At 50.2% G+C, this 20,862-nt stretch overlaps 1 protein-coding gene across 2 annotated transcripts in view; it reads right to left on the bottom strand.

The window, feature by feature from the left end:
* Positions 1 to 9,491: 9,491 nt before the first annotated feature.
* The window catches only part of NPDC1 (neural proliferation, differentiation and control 1), a 136,227-nt gene continuing 124,856 nt past the window's right edge, over positions 9,492 to 20,862 (bottom strand). For both annotated transcript variants that reach the window (XM_038375002.2, XM_038375003.2), the window contains exons 4-9: positions 18,746 to 18,904; positions 18,190 to 18,256; positions 16,337 to 16,421; positions 15,972 to 16,051; positions 15,551 to 15,647; positions 9,492 to 12,359 (exon numbers count right to left, since the gene is read on the bottom strand). In XM_038375002.2, coding sequence (XP_038230930.1) covers positions 12,282 to 12,359; positions 15,551 to 15,647; positions 15,972 to 16,051; positions 16,337 to 16,421; positions 18,190 to 18,256; positions 18,746 to 18,904 — 566 coding nt within the window. In that variant the 3' untranslated portion in view covers positions 9,492 to 12,281. The remainder of the gene's footprint in view (positions 12,360 to 15,550; positions 15,648 to 15,971; positions 16,052 to 16,336; positions 16,422 to 18,189; positions 18,257 to 18,745; positions 18,905 to 20,862) is intronic.

The following is a 20,862-nucleotide window of genomic DNA, read 5'->3' as shown; positions in this document are numbered from 1 at the left end:
ACACTTAGTCTGCACACATAGGTGCTAGAACTAGGGGTGCTGCTGCTCCCCTTGGCTTCAAGTGGTTTCCATCATATACAGGGCTTATAGTTTGGTTCAGAGGCTCCTCCCCCTCAAATTGTTCCAGCACTCTTGTCTACACATCGGTCGAAAGTTACTTGAATTGATGCAGCAAGTCACATGAGTGCAGCCCACTTAACGCTGGTGCAATCCCAGGGCTTTTACCCCAGTGCAGCTACATCAGCATAGCTAGCATCGGTGTAGAACCTCAGTGTAGATCAGACTAATAAACCAAACCACATACAAACTGATCCTCCCCCGGGTCCACCCCAGAAAGCTTGTTGTGGTTTTTATCAGTCACAAAGAAGAAGAAAAATGACAAAACAATTGTTCTGGGGCAGATCACTTTAAACAGAAATCAAGCTCCCAAAGGATGCCCTGAAGTTAATGCATTGGGACAACTGGGGACAAGTGCAAATCTCATCCTCCAACTACAGGTTGCTAATGTGGCTGTGCTCTGCTGCATTTTCTACCATGCTGTCTTGTGCAGTGCATTAGAGCTGAAGGCCCTCAAAGGAAAGAGATATAGGGTTCCCTCCCCCAGCAACAGCCTCTCATTCATTTGGATAGCAAGGGCGAATGACTGAGGCTTTGCCTATACTAAGAAGAGGTTGCAGGTACAGCTATACCAGAAAGTGCTTAAAGAGCACCCTCCTCCCCCCAGTGACCTGACTTGATTTAATTTTGTTTAGCTGGGGCTGTGACCCCCTTTAGCTCCTCCCCGTCCCATGTTAACCATGGGGTAGAGCTCATGTCAGTTGCCTGAATGAACTAAGCAAAATGACTTTGGGAGCAGTATAACTACATTTACACAGGGGCTTTTGCAGGCATAGCTGTCAGCTTAGAGGGCTGGTTATTTCACAGTCCTGACAGGCATTGCTAGGCCAGCAGAACAGAAGTGTAGCCCAGCCTTTAATAAAAGGAATAGAGATTGCAGTGATGGCTTCTTTAATCATTGCCAAAATACCAAGGAAGAAACTGAGAGCAGGCCAGGTCTACACTACAAGCTGTGGTCGACGCAAGTTACATTGGCTTACAGCTGACAACGTTTGTACATCACTCAGGGGTGTGCATACTCATCTGCCTCCATCAGCACTGCGTGTACTCACCAGGAATGCTAGTGTCGGTGTAAAGTACAGTGCACTATGGGGAGTAGCCCAGGGTGACATGCGGTGCTGCCTGGCACTTGGGACATTTTGCAGTGCTTTGTGGGGTAGTACTGACTCACCCAGGCATGTTGGGAGCTAGAGGTCAAGTTTACAGCATGCTACTTTCTTCATCCCATGATGCCATCCATATCCCATAGTTTTCACACCATTTTTTGAAAATCCCACACACCCGGAGAGCTTTTGGTCTCTGGCAGAAGCCTGGAGGCCACAGAGCTCTACACTATTCTCACGAACATTGCAAGTATAGGACAGATGCTTCGTCTGTATTTGCAGACCTGCAGGAAGTACCACGACAACCATGGACACAAGGACTTCTTGGAGGACAGATTGGTGTGGGACAAAGTGAGAACCAATTCAAAGTGGTTGGTGGTGTTCATGGAGCAGCTGCAGACAGTGGGCCCAAGAAATAAGCACTAAATGGAGGGATCACATTGTAATGCAGGTTTGGGATGACGAGCGGCAGCTGCTGAATTTTCGGCCGTTAAAGGCCACATTCCTGGGTCTTTGTGCTGATTTTGGCCCAACCCTCCAGCACATGGACACTAGACTGACTGACAGCGGAGAAGTAAGTGGACATCGCACTCTCGAAGCATGCCATGCCAGATTGCTACTGGTTGGTGGGAAACAATGATGGAGTTGGAAAATCAACAGTGGGGGCTGTTGTCATGCAAGTGTCCAGGGCCATTTATGGTCTTCAGCTACACAGGACTGAGACTCTTAGCAATGTACAGGACGCAGTAGGTGGCTTTGCAGCAGTGGGGTTCCTGAACTGTGTTGGGGTGATAGATATTTTGGCCCTATTTTGGCACCAGCCCACCTTGCCACAGAGGACATCATCAGAAAGAACTGCTTTTCGATGGTGACACAAGCACTGGTGGATCACTGGAGATGCTTCACTGATATCAGTGTGGGCTGGTCAGCTAAAGTGAATGACGCTCGCATCTTTAAGAACACAGGGCTGATCAGGAAGCTGTATACAGGGCCATTCTTTCCAAGCAGCGGATTATCACTGGTGATATTGAAATGCCAGGGGTGATTCTGGGGGACCCAGCCTACCCTTGGCTCATTACGCTGTACACTGGCCACCTCAATAGCACCAACGAGAGATTCAGCTCCTGGCTCAGCAGGTGCAGAATGACAAGTGTTTTTGGTAATCTGAAGGGATGGATGCTGGCAATGTTTACTCATGAGATTGGAACTCAATGAAAAAAAACACATCCCAATGGTTATAGCTGCCTGCTGGGTCCTGCATAATATCTGTGAGGCAAAGAAGGAAAAGCTGCTACTGAGGTAGAGCCCAGCGTGGAGCTATGGAGTTGAGGGATGAGTTGAAAGAGCACTTTAGTGGTCAGTCACAGTAGTGTTCTCTGCTGGAATAGTCTCCAGGCCTGGAGGTTGGGATACTGCTAAGAACTGTGTCATGCTTGTTGTACATTTATAAATATGCCTGGGTATTTTCCTGAAACGATGACCACTGTGTGGAGCTTTGTGTTCATTTACAAGTACTGTTTGTTTTGACTACCGCTATGCATTTGGCAATATTGGTTATGAACTAATAAAGAGAATGTAATTCTCCAAAATCAGAAGTTGGATTTTCTGCACTGTTTCCCCCACACCCCCCAACTCGTGAAAAAATAAACAAAACCCCAGCCAATGTTGTACACATTTTCAACATAACTTAAAAGGTAATAATTTAAAACGCGAAAGGTGAGAAACATTTGTGTCCATCTGAGTGCACAAATGTAGCCAGTTGTGGCCATGCGTACACCAACTCTGCCTCTCACAGGTCAGTCTATGTGAAGCTGTGCCTGACAGGGAGTGCTGGGGTGAGGATCTGGCTATGTAGTCTGTCGGGGTGATGTAGGGAGCATTGACATTCTAGGGGGAATGGGAGGGAACCCCTCAAGGTTTCCATGACAGAAGCTGCTGATAAAAACAGACAGATGTACCACCTAGCACAGGAACTAGGGCCACTCAGGGAATTTAGTAGGCAGCAGGCTTAAAAAAACCCTAAGGAAGTACTTCTTCACGCAACGCATAGTCAACTTGTGGAGCTTGTTGCCGGGGGATGTTGTGAAAGCCAAAACTATAACTGGGTTTAAAAAAGAATTAGAGAAGTTCATGCAGATTAAGTCCGTCAATGGTTATTAGATAAAATGGTCAGGGATGCAAGCCCATGCTCTGGGTGTCCCTAGCCTCTGTTTTCCAGAAGCTGGGAGTGAGTGACTCGGGATGGATCATTTGATGATTGCCTGTTCTGTTCATTCCCCCTGAAGCACCTGGCATGGACCACTGTCAGAAGACAGGATGCTGGGTTAGATGGATCATTGGTCTGACTCAGTATGGATGTTCTTATGTTGTTATTGAATTTACAGTCACAATGGAAAGGGGAGGATAAGTTTCAAAACTCCCTTCCCTTATTCCCATAAAAAATGTTTAATAAGAAATGCTTAATGATGCTTCTGGTGTGGAGCACCTCAGAACAGCAAGCATGGCTGAGGGGATGAGGGGAGGAAAGGTTTTGTGTTGCGGGAAGCTATAAAATGTTGGTCATTAGTTCCCAGGGTACAAGTACAGGGCAATGGCCGTGAACACTGGCACTGTTTTCCACAGGGGTGGTGATTTTAGTTGATCTCACACTCTTGGGGAGCACAAAGATACAGAGAGCTCAGCTGCCCGGGCCCATATGCCGCTAGCCCTGTTATGGCCATGGTGCCAGCCAAACTCATTGCAGAGCGGCATGGGAAAGCGTCCTACCATGCAGGAGGAAATCAGGCAGCCTTCCCTAGTAATCTTTGGTAGAGAATTGCAGAGCGTCTCCTTGAACGTTTCATCGAGATCTCGCAGGAGGATAAAAGGACCTTCTGTATGTACATGACAAACTGCTCCGCAGGATCCCGCCTCCTCCTCCCCCCCCCCCCCAGCGCCGTCCCTCCTAACCCAACAGGGGACTGGAAAGCAAATGCCAGCTCTACCTCTGCTCTACTGCTCCTGCATCTCAGAGAAGTAAACCAGTGAAAAGTCCATACCTTTGTCCGGTTAGCCTGGGGGTGGGTCTGGCACCACCTTTCAATTTAAGCATTGTAGTGTAAGGAAAAATGCAGGCACACACTCACCTGAGTTCCCTTCCCTTTCATCAGGCTCATTCAGCAGGACGGGCTAGATTGTGGCAGAGTCTCAGACAGGTCCTGGCTTGCGACAGGGCTGGATCCCCCTGCCCATGCCTCCTCCTCATGGCAGGGGTCTCTGTCTCAGGCTCCTCTGAAGTATCCATAGACCATGCAGTTCCTTGCAGAAGTGGCAGGTCTTCGTCACAGCACCCAATCGGTTGGTGGCCTTCTGTCCCTGGCCTTGTGGCCAAAGCTCCTTTGCTTTTAACCGGCACTGCTGTTGCTCCCTGCCATGCCCCTTTGCCTGCATCACCCGAGCAATCTGCTTGGAGATGTTCACATTTCTATGGCTTGTCAACAGCCTCTTCTCTCCCCAACCCCAGGAGATGCAATACCAAACCCGGAGTGTGCCCAGTACCCGTCTGTGTGCATGGACCCAGCATGGTTGTTTGGGTAGTTGCACACAAGGTGAGCTGGGCAATCAGAAAAAGCATTTCATAAAGACAGAGGGTTTTAAAGTGGCCGTTGGTCTCTGTGATCCCTAGGCAATGGAGTATAAAATGGAAATCAGAGTGGTCGCTGTCGCGGGGAATGGGCATTATGGGACAACTGCCGGAGGACTGTTAGGGTCACTGCAGGTCATGCAGTGTCTAACCTCGCACTGGGTTGACCATGACTCAACACTGTTAGAGAGGTGGTTTTCTGTCACTCTAACAGGGCGACTGAGTGTAGACGCATACACAAATAGATCATTGCAAGGCAATTTACCTCAACCTAACTTTGTTGTGTAGACCAGCCGCCAGTCAAAAGACCCCCCCACCCCCGATTTTGCAAACCCAGGAGAGTAAGGTAAGTTACCAAATGACAGAGAACAATGACCCACTGCTCTCTACATGCTACAGTAATACAAACCATGATTGCATCAGGGTGAGTTAGCAGGGACTGATCAAAGGGCTGAAGGGATTGAGTTAGGGAGAAAAGATTAAAGGAACTAATACTTTAGCTGGCTAAACAATGACTAATTAGAGAAGGAAGTGGGGACATAGGAGGATCTCCCGGCATGGGAAGAGTATAGACACCCAAGAGGGAAGGAGATAGCATAGCGGGGTATAACTAGGAATAAAGAGATTAAACAGAACTTCTAGAAAAGCGGTTCTCAAACTTTTTGTATTGGTGACCCCTTTCGAATACCATGCCTCTGAATGCGACCCCCCTTAGAAATGAAAATCACACTTTTTATATTTAACATGATGTTAAATACTAAATTTAAACCCTATTACTTAAAATGAATTTACTTTTTCTCACTGCTTTTGAATTAAAATTAAAACACATTTTTATCAAATTAAATATAAGCAGAAAAGTTATTTTTAAGTAGAATTTTATTTTAATACTGGACAGCAATGAATGACCAAAAGCAGCGAAAAATCAGTGAGATGGGTGATGCTGTTTATTTGACACAAGAAGTTTTATTCTTGCTGTTGTTTTAGAAAGGGTGCATCTGATGTCGTTGGTTTCAAGATTTTGTCTTTATTATGAGAATCCACTCTCACATTCACAGGTAGTGGGAAATGGCAGAAAGACTCTTCGGGCCATTTGAGACACCAGCGGGTATTCACTTACCACTGAGCACCAGCACTGGCTTGGAGGCAGCTGTGTGAATTTTGCTTTCACTTCATCATCATTGATCATGTGGACAAACTGTTTCTGTGAGTGAATATCATCAGTAGGTAACTGCTCGGCTGTCGCACTGAGAGGGTTCTTCACCAGGGAATGAAGTGCCAGGACAGCCCTAGGAAGAATGGCACCCTTGGCAAACTTCTATTTGGCGCTCTTTCTTTGGAGGTGGAGTGGAGTTGGGAGTGGAGCTGGAGTGGAGTTGGGGGCTCTGAGGTCCGCACATGGTGGTGATGGGGGCTCACAACCAAGCGCCTGGCCAGGCTCACAACGGGTGGCAGGGCTCGGGGCTGACAACCATGTGTGTGGCAGGGCTGGGGGTTAACAACTTTGTACCTGGTGGAGCTCCTGGCTGATAACCCTCTGCATGGCTGAGCTCCGCCTGACAACCCCAGTACAGGGGTCGGGGCTCACAGTGTCCTGGATGCCCCAGCTCAGGGCTTACCGCCCTGCTCCTGGTTGAAGTCACAGATCATAACACTGTGCCCGGCTGGGGTTGGGGCTTGCAGCACTGCACAAGGGTTGGGGTCAGGGCTTGCAGCCCCGCAGCCCTGCGCCTGGCTGTAGCTCGCAGCCCCGTGGGGGGTAGGAGTCGCAGCTTGCAGCCCCGTGCCTGGCAGGAGCTGGCAGCCTCGCTCCTGGCCAGGGTTGGGGTTGGGGCTCACAGCCCTGCAGCCCCACATGGGGGTCGGAGTCAGGACTTACAGCCCCACATGGGGGGCAAGGTCAAGGCTCACAGCCCTGCAGCCCCACAGGGTGGTTGGGGTCAAGGTTCACAGCTCTCTGTCAATGTCGGGGCTCATGGCTGCAGCCCAGTACAGGGGGCGAGACTTGTGGCTTGCAGCCCTGCTCCTGGCCAGGGTCAGGGTCAGGGTTGGGGTCAGGGCTCTCAGTCCCACACAGGGGGCAGGATCTGGGCTTCCAGCCCCACACGTGGCTCAGGGTCGCAGCTCACAGCCACGCGCTGCTGTCGGGGTGGGGACTCATGACCCCCCACTTAACCAGGTCATGACCTCCCAAGGGGTTGCAACCCCCAGTTTTCAGAGTAGCAGCCATGTTAGTCTGTATTCGCAAAAAGAAAGAGTACCTGTGACACCTTAGAGACTAACAAATTTATTTGAGCCTAACCTTTCGTGAGTTACAGCTCACTTCATCGGATGCACTCAGTGGAAAATACAGTGGGCCCACTGTATTTTGCACTGAGTGCATCTGATGAAGTGAGCTGTAGCTCACAAAAGCTTAGGCTCAAATAAATTTGTTAGTCTCTAAGGTGCCACAAGTACTCCTTTTCTTTTTGCAAATTCCCAGTTTGAGAACCAATAATCTAGAACAATGTGTTATTGGTGGGTGAGCTAAAAATCATGGGATTTGTCTCCCACTGGAAGCGGTGGATGCTGCGTTACTTAGGAAGCTTGTAGATTGAGATTGCCCAAAGTCCTGGAGCAGTGTATGTAGAGACCAGTCTTGCATTGGCCCCTGGTCTGGGCTTTCAGTGGGATTTTACTATGAAAATTAAAGCCACTTTCAAGTTCTAATCAATGCCCTCTTCCATGTTTGTGCAAGATTCCCTGTTACCTCCACACACTGGGAAAAAAAAACAAACTACCCTGAACATGAGTGGAATAGGGTAAGTCAAGCCTGCAAAGGAAACAGCAGCATTGTGAATAAATAGAGTAATTTCTGCCAAAACCTTCCTAGGCTGCCTTCTTCTTCCCACATACAATTGGGAGTCAGAGGGAGAAGAGAATACATTTCAGACTTGATGCCGTTTGTTGGCTGAAGATGGACCATCAATACAGGTGAAGCTGGTAGCATCACCTCAAGTTAAGGTTGCCCCAAAGTTTCCATTATAAGACCCTGTTTTGAATTGCTTATCACGCTGCAAAATTTAAACCATTCGGGCTGAAGTTTTCTATGCCTGCTGTCTGCCTCAAGCTGTACTTTTCCGGGAAGTTTCAGCAGAAACTGTTCAGCTGATTCAGAGAAAGAGATTAGGGAAAAATGAGAGTGACAAGGTGGACGAGTAATATATTTTATTGGACTCAGCTTCTGTTGGTGCAAGAGACAAGCTTTTGAGCTACAGAGCTGTTCTTATTTGAAGAACTCTGTGTAGCTTGAAAGTCTTTCACTCTCACCAACAGAGTTTGGTCCAATAAAAGATGTTATGTCAGCCACCAAAATGGCTATACCAACACTGCAGCCAATATTAGGGGAAAATGTCATTTTGCTCATGTTAAAATTCTTATGACCACTTTGAGAAGCTGTGGAGTAGGAAAATCCACCCAAATTTAGGAGTTACAAGCCTCTGAAAATTGTTGGCAACATATGATCAGTAGAGACTTGTTAGAAGTTGGTAGAAGAGTCAGTCTCTGCCCTGAGCATGCTCCAGCCTAGGTCTGCAGAGACTTCATTGCAGTTGCTCCTCCTGGTACACGGTGGCCCTCGATGCAAAACTGAGCATGGAAGGTGGGTATAATAGGCCAGGGGAGGCTAAGCCTCCCCAAGCCGAGCCCTGACCCTGCCTATGCTCTGCCCTCTCCCCCATGCCAGTGCCCAAGCCAGTGGAAACTCAGCTCTGCTGCTGTCTGGAGGCCTGGCACTAGGGGTGGCCCGGCACTGGGGCAGTCCAGCAGCCCACTGCTGGTGCTGGCCAGGGGCCCAGGGCAGTTCGACTAGGACTCCTCTGGCTGTGGAGAGGGAGTGGGCACTCGGGACTCCAGTGGACAGAGGGTAGGGGTAGGGCCTTTGGTGCAAGGGGCAGGGCTGCATGGCTAGCCTCCCGGAAGGAGGGGCTCACGCGCCACCCATGGCATGGAGACGGTCTTTCCTGTGCTTCCAAGTTTTTCCTGCTGGTACTCAGGTTGCATGGAGGAGTCAGGAGCTGAGGCAGCCTGGAGGGAGTAGGAACAGAGCACAGGGCCAGAAGGGTCTGTACACTGCCCTCCAAAACCTGGCACAGGATCCTTAATGTCCCTCTAGTTTGCTGGTCTGCCATCCCACACACATGGCAAGAACGGCTCTGCACCGTGTGCCTGCTTACCAATGGTGCAGGTAGGGAAAGGGTAGAATAGGGACTGTCACGGGGCGTGGTGGTGCACACTGCCCACTGTGGACAGAGGGTGTGTTTACAGTCGACAGAACTGGCAATTCTTTAGGCCCACTTTCGAAGGAAAAACCATTACACTGTGTCCAAAATAGTGTATAAGACTCTGCACAATCAACACACACATGTTCGGTCACTTTGGCCAGTTTTCCTGCCCCTGGAGCCAGTATCTCCCACTTGGATTGCAGCTGAAGCACTCTCTGGAAAGGCCCTTTAGTGATGCTTCAGAAAGCATGAGACACATGGAGTTAGGCAGCCAGCAGTACCCCCAAACCAACAGAGGACTGGGGGAGGGAGCAGGTGAATAGATTTTGTTAAACAAACCAACATGCAGCCCCAGAGCTACCCTCCCACACACCACTCACAGTCCACTGGTTTGAAATATGGTCATTTAATAAAATTTTCTTTTTAAAATAATACAATTCATACAACAATTACGGTTTCGGGTCAAGAATTGACATTAACACACTACGTACGGTAAAGGATAAGGAATCGTAAAGTGACAACGTAGCCATAAAATCGTGTGATCAAGGCTTTAGTCTACGCACGGCTGTGCCAGCGTCACACAGCTGTTCACACACACAGTGCCAATTGGGGGCTATAAAATTGACCCGGGTTCTGCCATGCACAGTGTATTTCCAGGGGCACCGTGGTGCAGTCTGATTCACTAGTGGATGACGTGTGGAGTTCTTCCCTGCAGGGCTAGGTGCGTGTGCCTCACACACTTGCAAAGGTTCCAGCTCCTCTCCAAACCGTTAACTCAGGGACCAACGGGAGGGGTGAAGGCAGGAAGCGACACAGTGAACTCAACGTTCCACGCATGGGATTTGGATATGGAGCCACGTGAGTGAAACAACCTGAGATTCAACTTTGGGCTAGATCCTGTATGCACTGGGTGTGCTCAGCCAGGGGTGTGCATGGGGGCCTCTGGAGCCAAACAAGAAAGCTTTGAGGGGAGGGGTTAGCCACAGGGTGTGGGGATGTATTGCACCCCTACTGCACCCTCAGAAATGGGCAGAGCTTTAAAGGGCCCTGCTTCCCATGCACTGTGATTGGCCTGTTAGTCACTCGCACAAGCAGCCGTGACTCAGGTGAGCTACTGAGGCAGGGTTAAGAGAGAAGCTGTGGCCTGGACAATATTAGCGTGGGGCCCAAGGCTAGTATGGAGGTATCCCAGCATATTCCGCTCCATAGGCCAGGCCTTTGTGTTCAGACTTGAAGGGAAGTAGAAACATGCTCCATTTTAGGCAAACGGGGTGTAGCTCCTGGCAGCCCGCAGAGCGGCCAAGTTTGCACAGGTGCACTGCCAGTGCTTGTTCAGGGAAAGGGCTCACGGCCATGGGACACAGTGCCATGGCTGAGAACGGGTGTGCAAATGGGGCAGCGGTTTAAAGAATCTCTAGTCCTGCTATGACCGTCTGTGAAGCCGCCAGGACACGGCTCCTCTCCCCGGCTGCTGTCATTCAGCATGCTGCTCTATCAGGCGGTAGGAAGGAAAAGCTCCAGAAATAAGCAATATGCCTCCTGCCTAGCCCCCTGCCCCTGCGTGATCCCTCCCGCGGACTGCCAGGGGCTGGGAACCGTCGAAAAGTTACACCTCTGACATTTCTGAACAAGTGATCGTTTGCTGCTTTTCCCATTAGAGAGACGAGGCCGTCATGTCACGCCTGTGATGGCATTGGAAAGGGCGGTGCGGGGCTACTCGCTGCTGGGGTTTGTCACTGTGGAATTCACTCTTTTCCTAGAAACCATGCACAGATGTTTGTTTTTCTTTTTGCTCCCAGGGCAGGTAGGCCAGAGAGCCCATCAGAGAGCATTTCCAGCCACTAACCCACAGCACTGGGGTCAGGCAGCAGTTGGGCAGTGCACACACTCCACCACTTTCTGTTTCACAGCAACTGATGAAATCAACCAGAGAGGCCAGAGGCTTATTTTAATGAGCAAATCAAAGAGTCTAGCCCGCTGAGAAATCCACCATCAGAAACCTGCATGGCTGATTTATTGGACAAACTGTTTTATACAACAGAAGAGAAAAGATGGACAGAAAGGTGTGCGCGCCCTGGCCAAATTGCTAGTTGGAAAATGCTACAAACATGGAATTATAAAACCCGCATCACAGCAGAATTTGGTGATAGGGCAAACTTGCTGTATCAGACCCCAACTCCCAGGGACAGCGAGACAAAGGCACCGAGTCTAGAGTCACACAAATGGGAAGTCAGAAACCAAGTGTGATTTGGGGTGGGGTATCCCCCTGTTTGCTCACTGGGATGGGCCAATCCATGAACTAAGCTGACTCCACAGATCAAGGACAATGTGCTACAGGGAGAGCTGGTTCCCATTTCGCTAAGTTCCCACCCATGGCTCCTTTTGCTCCTGCTTTTGGCATGATGACAAGTAACCTGGGCACCAAGGGCTCTCTAGTCTCTTGGCTGGAGAGGATTTCTGCTGGAGGGGCGCAGTGGGATTCAGCCACGAGGAAGGACTGTGGCTCTTTTCACCAGGTTTACATGAGACTTTTCTCGGAAAGTTTCCCACCAGTTTGGCTGCGAGCACTAGCGCACCCTGGGCTCCAGCTGGCTGCCAGCGTCTGCCACCATGTCAGTCACCTCTGCTCCCGCTAGGCTACCACTGCTGTGGTAGCACTGGTGTTTGCAAGGGTCAGGTGGGACGTTTTCCAGAGCACCAGGGAGTGAAGCTAAGGCCCTTGCTTCGCTGTTCACTCCTTGATCCCCTCTAGAGGTCCCTTCCCAGGACCCCTTTGCACCTGCTGTACCACTCGTATTCCCCACCCCGCAAATAACAAATAAAACAAACCTGAAAGTGGAGACATTGCTACCCCTTGCGCTATCACTCAGCCAACCAGCTCCCACCTCCAGAGGAACCAGCTCTCCTAGCAGCTGAAATAATACAGGGAACACAGGGCAGGGAACAAGTGAGATCACAACAGAAAGAACAAGGAGAAGCTGGAAGCAGGAGTGAGCCCCCCAAAGCTGTCAGCAGGTGTGTACTGAGCGGGGTCTAACAGTCTGGCGGTGGATTCTGGGAATCCGCGCACTGAGGGCAGCCTCGTCCGGAGTCCCTCGGGAGGAGCCGAGTTGCTGGAGTTCTGCCTCGTCAGGTTTTTGGCATTCTGCATACCGGTCCATCACGAGCTCGGGAGAGAGGTTACTGGTGTGACTTGGGGCCCGTAGGGGGTAAGGTAGAGTCGTCAAAGAGGGGGTTCTTCACTTCCATTTCTCCAGTCTGCAGTGTTTGGCAGGGAAAGAAGATGGAGGGGTGGAGCCAGCAGGTTAGAGGTCACAGCAGCTTAGGTCAGCCCCCCTCGCTCTGAGCCACTGTTTATTATGACCCAATAGCCTCCCCACCTCATTCTCCCACCAGACAGTGCAGCAGTGCCACTTTTGTTAGCAATTGTATCGCAGAAGTGCCTAGAGGCTCCGGCCAAGATCAGGGCCCTGTTGCGCCGGGTGTTGTGCCGACACACAGCAAGGGAGTCCATGCCCTGACTTAGATGGGGCCCCATTGTGCCAGGCGCTGCACCGACACACAGCGAGAGAGAGTCCTGCCCCGTAGTGTAGATGCAGCCAACTGCAAACATTCTTCCATTGACCACACTGCATTTACACCAGGGGCTAGGTCACCATAGTTGCAATGCTCCGGGATGTCACAACCCTGAGCACCAGAGTGACGTCAACCTAATATGTAAGCGGAGGCCGTGCCTTAGACTGTGTTCTCACCAGCAGTGCTTTACCAGGATCGCTGTACCTATATACTATACGGCCAAAGCCTTCCTAGCATTGACACAGCTCGACTGGTAACGCTGGGCTTTGTACCAGTAAAACAGAGCCACCCCTCAGGAGCGAAACAAGCTGCACCAGTAAACCTGTGATTTTGCCATCGCTGCTACGTCTACACGAGGGATGTGCATTGATCTGGGATCACAGCTCCCCACACCCCTCACAGACGTCACTATGCCAGCAAAGTCTGCAGCACAGACTGGCCCGAGGCCTGGTCTACGCCGAGATGTCCAGCTACGGCACTCAGGGGCTGTGAAAAACGTTGTGCCCTCGATTTTGTAGTTAGGTCAGCCTAGCCCCAGGTATCGACGTGATTAGGTTGTTGGAAGATTTCTTTCATTGACCTAGCTGCCACCTCTTGGAGAGATGGATTACATATGTAATGGAAACCCCCTTCCATCCAGGTAGGAAGCATCTACGCCGAGGTGCGACAGCACCTGCGCCGCTGTAGTGTAGACATAACTGGAGGCCACTGCCCTGGGCTCTGTGTCTCGCTGCTACGGGGTTGGGGTTTGGGAAGGGACATAGCTGGGATTGGGTCCCGGGGGGTCCCATCCTGTGCTCTATCCACTGGCCCACGCAGCGGCTCCCAGAGACGTCACATGAGCTGTAGCTCACGAAAGCTTATGCTCTAATAAATTTGTTAGTCTCTAAGGTGCCACAAGTACTCCTTTTCTTATTCTGAAGTGGGGCATTGTAGGAGCAGAATATGGAACTTCCCTGAGGCTGGGTCCCACCCTGGCTTTGTGAGGAGGGGCGGGAGCAGGCGTAGATGGTATAGACTCTGGTGCCCTTGACTTCTGCCCACCCTTCCTGTGCTGAGTGGACAGTCTGACCTGCCCGAGCTGCGTTGATCACAGGACTTTTGGACGTGGGCTTTGGCCACGTTATCCAGGAGATGTAACCAGTGACCAGCCGGGGTCGGAGCTGCCATATAAGATGATTGGTGGGGGAGCAGGGTGAGAGAGAGCACACAGCTGGGGATCTCTCAGATGGACAAATCTGAAGGTGCTGCCTCTCAGTAGGGAAGGGGAAGGGGGAGGGAGAGGAAACACAGCCCCACTGAGGCCCTACTACTGTCGCCTTTGGGGGACGCCGCTGTAGGCCAGCTTTACAAAACCAGCCCATGAGCCAGCGTTTGCAGCTCTGCAGGAACCAGGAGCTGAAAATCTGACCGGAACCAGCTGTTTATTCCCCAGACTGCCAGTATGCACCCTTGAATGGGCTGTAAAGATGTAATGATGACCCTTAATCTAGGCCCTGATGATCTGGTAGGGACAGCGATTACCATGTGAAAGGCTGCACTCAAGCTCCCTTTCTGAGTCACTGTGCTTTTTGCACTGTAGCTTGTAACAAGGCGGGTAGGCGCTGCCACTGGTGGGGGAGGGGGGGCACTGTCACCAAGCCCAGGAAAAGACTCTCGGGGTTTGCAGCTGAGGCTCCCTTAAAGCACATCAGCCAGAAAACCCCATCTGGGGGGTTACACTGGTCAGTATCTCCAGGGAGGGAGCAAACCTGGTTTCCTTGCCTGATCTAATCAGTATCACCCAGCGGCCCCTTGCCTAGTTAGCTGACAGATGGGACGTGCCCCACTCCATTCCTGCACTCAGTGGGGGAGAGATTCAGAACAAGCAGTGACCAGACACAGCCAGTTACTGGGTCTCCACCCACAGGCTGAGGCTTGGTCTATGCTTCAAATTAGGTCAACAGAGCTATGGTGCTCAAGGGTGTGAAAAATAAAAATCCACTGCCGTAGCTATGCTGTCCCACCCCCAGCAAAGATGCGGGTAGGTCCTATTGACCTGGCTGCTGTAGTTAATCCACCTCCCCGAGAAGTGGTAGAAGAATTCTTCCCCACCACACTTCTAAGTGACATAGTTAAGCCAACCTAACCCCTGGTGTAGATAGAAGAATTCTTCCATCAACCTAACGACCACCTCTTAGAGTGGTTAACTACCCTGGATTAACTACCCTGATGGTAAACTATCCCTCTGGTCCCTGCAGCGAGCGTCTACAATGCAGCATTTCCTGTGTAGATAAGCCCTCAGTTTTGACTTAATCTTTTTATATTGATTATAAATGGCCAGCAAATATGTATCGTTACTATATCATTCACATACAAGTTGGAACGTAACATTTCAACCTTAGTAAAGCTTTTTGCTAATTTCTCATTGAAGGCTTCGACTAAACGGATACACCCCCACGACACATTTGGGTTTCGAAGCAGCCAGCCAACTCTATTAAGCGGCAGGGTCTGGATCCTGAACAGGATCACTGGGGAGCTTCTTGGGGGGCCGCCTTCAGCTTAGGTTGAATCCCCTTCTGTGTGAAGGGAAGTCAAGAGGAGACTGGTAGGATGGGGATCTCAAGGAGGAGATTTTGCACAAGAGCCATTTTTAAAAGGTCTCATTGCAAAGAACAGTCAACTCGTTCTTTGTAAGGGAGAGGGTTTTGGAACTGCCTGAGAGCAGGGATCCCATTCCTCCTCCCCGTCTGCCCAGTGCCTGAGGGCCCAGCAGGTTCAGGGAGCGCCAGCTCAAGTGGCTCCCGAGGTAACTCGCAGGCTCTGAGGTGTGATGGCTGCAAGGGAGCATTGAGAGGAAAGGGGCGGAGGAAGGGCACACATTGCCAACTTACAGGAGCCAGCCCTGGGCACTCGTACACCGTGAAATCACCGTCTTCATTCTCTTCGTCGGAGGATGCTGAGTCAGGCAGTTTGGGCTCCTCTTTATGCCTGAAAAGAGAGAGGCACGTAGAGATGGAGGTGAAATCCACAGGGGCAATTTCCTCTCCAGCTGCAACAACGCAAACCTAGCACTGATTAGCAAAGCAGACCCTCCAGCTAGAAGGTTGAAGCAAATGGGGATTCCCAGCACCATCCTGTTGGCACCCTCCCCCCCGCCCGGGCATTTCCTGAACTGCAAGGGGAACGTCTTCAGAGAGCTCCCGATCCCAGCTCTGAACTGGGGTGATCCTTGTTCCGGACTGACCCTTGTTAACAGCCGGCAGCTGGCAAGGCTGTTGCTGCTTTCTCAGAGAGCAGGAAGGAGTCACTTACTTTTCCATGGAGAGCATCTGCTGTTTCTGGTGTTGGTAGTGATACATCTGGGCGCTCTGAGCCAGCTTCTGATCCCCAGGCTTTAAAAGAAAAAACAGGAGATGTGAACACAGTTCTCCAGAGAGTGATTAGCTTTCCATGGCCCACAGAGCCTCCAATACAGACCGGAGCCCAGGGTGAGAGACAGGTTTTAACATTACTACAGATGACTTCTTTTAAAATACCTCTGCGGCACACCCACTCCCCCTTTGTGTTTCACCAATCTTTCTAGAATTCATATAGCGTTTGCTCACAAAGTACAACCTCAAGTGTTAAAAATGGACCATGCTGCCAACGGGTTTGACAGAAAGTCCAGAGCGGCTTACCGAGATCTTGTCGTATGGCAGGGGGCCAGGTAGCTTCTGAGCTGGGTAATCTGTTTTCTGAGCTAGTCTGATTTCCTTCTGCAGCCTACAGAGGGGACAAGACACTGGGTAAGCAGGAATGATTTAAAGGGACAGGCCCCACATTAAATCTATCCACCTTCTTAGCTTTCTCAAATTCCCTTTTCAACCATTCCCCCCTTAGAACCAACCTACCATGGCTTGGGGCTGCAGCAATGAAAATTCCTACCTGCAATTCCATAACAAACCTAAGGGTGTGAGTTCACCCACCAGGACAGGTACTACACACACGCTGAGCTAAAAACCATCTGAGCATCTATCTGCTTGTTGGTTCTGATCAGGCTGGAAGCACTGAAACACAATTCTTCCACTCACAGGTCTGGAGAGAAGCAGTCTTGTACCTTTCAGTGGCATGCCTGTTCTCCAGAGCTGAGCAGAGAGGCCAAGCATGGGTCAGGGCCACAGAAGTATAATGAATAGTGTAGAGAAGCGGCAAAGAGTCCTGTGGCACCTTATAGACTAACAGACGTATTGGAGCATAAGCTTTTGTGGGTGAACACCCACTTTGTTGGATGCATGCTTATGCTCCAATACGTCTGTCTATAAGGTGCCACAGGACTCTTTGTCGCTTTTACAGATCCAGACTAACACGGCTACCCTTCTGATACTTGAGTGTAGAGAAGGCTGATCGGGAGCTTCTGTTCTGCCTGTCCCACAGCACAAGAACAAGGGGATGTTCAATGAATCAGAGCAGGAAATTCAGAACTGATCAAAGGAAATGGTTTCCTGAATGTGGAATTAGCTTGTGGAACTCTCAGCCACAGGCTGTCAGTGAGGCCAAGAACTTAGGGACTGGAGGTTTATACGGATAACAAGAACATCCAAAATTCTCATTGCTCACGCTAACGTGTGTTGGAAGGAATATTAAATCTCATGCTTTAGAGCAAAAGCTAATCTCTCTGAGTGCTGGGGAACAGGAGGGAATCTTCATGAGGGACACATTATTCCACATGTGCCTCCTACATGGTTTCTCTTGCTCCTTCCCCTGAAGTATCCGGTGCTGGCCACTATCAAAGACAGGACATGGGGTGAATCCAGTCTAGCAGTGCCCATGTTCTTATGAGTTAATTCCATTCATTGCAGCACCAAGCCATTTAACACTGGTCTAGCACTCACCTCCATGCAATCAACGCAGCATTTGTGTGGACTGAGCCAGGGTGTGTGATCTGCTCACAGAAAGCAGGGCAGGAGTCTTCCTGGTTTCAGGTGGTTACCCTAGACCCTTATGTACCGGGTAAGTTCATTGGAACAGGGGCTGTTTGTACAGCGCCTACCATAACGGGGCCCTGGCCCATGCCTGGGATTTCTACGTGTCCCTGCAACACAATAAGTAATTGCAGCTAGAAAGTCTCCTTCTGACACTGTCTCCTAGGATATATTAATTGGCCGTCACAAGTGACAGTCTATCCAAGCATGTGGCACCTCTCTGCCCTAAAACTTTTCTCACGAGTGGCTCACATCCATCCACCCGGGCTATAGAGCGCCCATCACCACTGCGCCTTACAATGATTGGTACGGAGTATCTGATAGGACACTGGGCCCACTCTCTCTTGCTTTAGGCATTTTATCTCCCCCATTTGCCTCCTGTGGGTGCAGATGGAGATGCGTTTTGCACCATGCCAGGTGAAGACTTAGCCTGAGGTCCCTAGCCCAAGCTGAGCTACTTCTCTCTTAAAATCCTTTCCCTCTCAATTGCACAGAAGTCCAGGCACAAATTCAGCAGGACACCAGGTGGCGGCCCAGCGGTTTGCTGGAGAAGATCCCTGCTGGCTTACCTGCACCAGCAGATCGCAGCCACAATTAAAGCAACAATGCCGGCAACAGAGAACACCACGATCATCCCTGCAGAGGAAGGAATACAGCGCAGAGCTCGTCACCTGGCCGCTACTGACCAAGCTAGCCCAAAACAGACAGAGGGGGTTGTTATGGGCTGGGATGGTTTGCCCTCCCTGCCCTTTCAGTAACTAACCCGTTCAAGTCCTGTAACGCCTATCCCGCTGGGCACTATCGCTTACAGGCACCCAGAGTGCAGCAGCTTCAATGCCTGTTGTTGTACGGGTACATATGACAGTGAACCTGGTCACTCCACGGATGCAAGTATTGTCGGTCTCATAAGCAAACTGAATTCCATCTCTCCCCACTGGTAAATGCAACAAACTCCCAGGAGAGACCAGCCTGAGCTGCAAAGCTCCTCTTCGGAGCCAAACTGCCCCTTGGCCCATCACAGACACAGCGGCAAGCCCCAAGGTGCTAAATCAGCTCCCGCACCCCCGCACCGCCTGGATCGTGCCCATCTCTAGCTCTGAACTCCAAAGGGAACCCTGCACCTACCGAGTATGAGGAGGTCATTGGAAGTGACATGGAACACCTCCACTGGAGAACTCTTTGCTCTCTTGGTGGTAGTGGTGGGATGAGATGTCACAGCCCTGTGGCTTGCTCTGTTCCTCTGGGGGGACTCAATGGCTTCAGGATGCTTCCCTGCCAGGGTGGCTGTGCAAGAAAGCAGAGACCACGAGCATCAGCAGAGGCAGCGGGGCCCCGCAGCACCCAGCTCTGGGGCAGGCAGTGGAGATATGGACAAAAGTGAAAACCATTCGCTACCCCCATTGGTGTTGTCATAAATATAAAGGGAAGGGTAACCACCTTTCTGAATAAGGTGCTATAAAATCCCTCCTGGCCAGAGGCAACATCCTGTTACCTGTAAAGGGTTAAGAAGCTCAGCTAACCTGGCTGGCACCTGACCCAAAGGATCAATAAGGGGACAAGATACTTTCAAATCTTGGGGGGGAGGGGAAGGTTTTTGTTTGTGCTCTTTGTTTATGGGTTGTTCTCTCTTGGGACTGAGAGAGGCCAGACAGAAATCCATCTTCTCCAACCCATCCTAATCCAAGTCTCCAATATTGCAACCAGTATAGATAAGCCAGGCAAGGCAGATTAGTTTATCTTTTGTTTTATGTGAATTTTCCCTGTGTTAAGAGGGAGGTTTATTCCTGTTTTCTGTAACTTTAAGGTTTTGCCTAGAGGGATGCTCTGTGTTTTGAATCTGAATACCCTGTAAAGTATTTTCCATCCTGATTTTACAGAGATGATTTTTACCTTTCTTTTAAGAACCTGACTGATTTTTCCATTGTTCCAAGATCCAGAGGTTTGGGTCTTTGATGATTTTGTAACAAATTGGTTAGGATATTATTCTCAAGCCTCCCCAGGAAAGGGGATATGTAGGGCTTGGGGGGATATTTTGGGGGAAAACGTCTCCAAATGGTCTCTTTCCCTGTTCTTTGTTTAAAACGTTTGGTGGTGGCAGAATACAGTTCAAGAACAAGGCAAAGTTTGTACCTTGGGGAAGTTTTTAACCTAAGCTGTTAAGAATAAGCTTAGGGGGTCTTTCATGAGGGTCCCCACATCTGTACCCTAGAGTTCAGAGTGGGGAAGGAACCCTGACAGGTGTTTAATGCTTTAGCACCAACCAGAACGTGCCGTCTTGCTGTTCACAGGGATGCAATACAGAACCCCAGAACATACGGACCGGAAAGTCCGCAACGTACCCCTTGCTAATAGAGGAGCTAGATCCTTAACTCCCACTTCAGCCAATGGGTCTTATGCTACGACCACAGGATCAGGCCCGTAGCTGGTGGGGAAATCACTTGTGGAATAAATGTGAAATCAGCAGCTGCTCTTCTCCATTCTAGCACTTGTGCTCCCCATTATAAAATACAGCCATAAAAGGCAACTTTATTGCCCTGGCATCAGCAGTTTGGGTGCCTCTTACATTAGGAAATGAAGCTACGAAATCTTTCAAGAAATCCCAGCTCATGGGATGGAAAAGGGAGGAAGAGAAGACAAAATTTCCAAGGTAGGGAATATCTCTCCCCAAAACCATGTCTCTTTCCTCCGGTCACCAAACACGCAGCACTTCTAGAGCATCTTTCATCTAGAATCTCATGGGAGAGGTCATCCCTCTTTTACAAATCGAGAAACGGAGGCACACAGAGGTTAAGGGAGTTCCTCAAGGTCACACAGAATTGTAGTCGAGCCAGGAATAGACCCCGGTCCCCTGCTCTAACCACTAGCCTGCACTGCCTTTCATGCCTAGAGGATGGGAGTCTCGAGTTTGTTTCCAAATGAGGGAGCACACATGTTCTCCAGGCCCTGGGCTTTGCTCCTCCTGAATTCAGGAGCCCTGTAATATGGTGTTTGCAGAGCAATGAAAACTCCATGGCCTGCTCTCCCCCCAACTCAGCCAGCCAGGAAATGCTAAAAACACTTCCCTAGAAACCTAGTAATTCAGGACAGGAACTTAAGCACCAATCTATTAAATCGGCAGCAGAGACAGTAAAACAGAACCCTCAATAAGCAGGACATTTCAGAGGGCTCATGTTTATTTACTTTCCACGGTTTTCAGCTTTTGAGAGGAGAGTCTGAGTTGTTGATCACAGGGGTTTTGTCTG

This window comes from Dermochelys coriacea, chromosome 16 (genome assembly GCF_009764565.3).
Source record: "Dermochelys coriacea isolate rDerCor1 chromosome 16, rDerCor1.pri.v4, whole genome shotgun sequence".
Lineage (NCBI taxonomy): Eukaryota > Metazoa > Chordata > Testudines > Dermochelyidae > Dermochelys > Dermochelys coriacea.
Note: the sequence above shows the minus strand (reverse complement) of the source record. Positions and strands in the feature narration are given on the sequence as shown.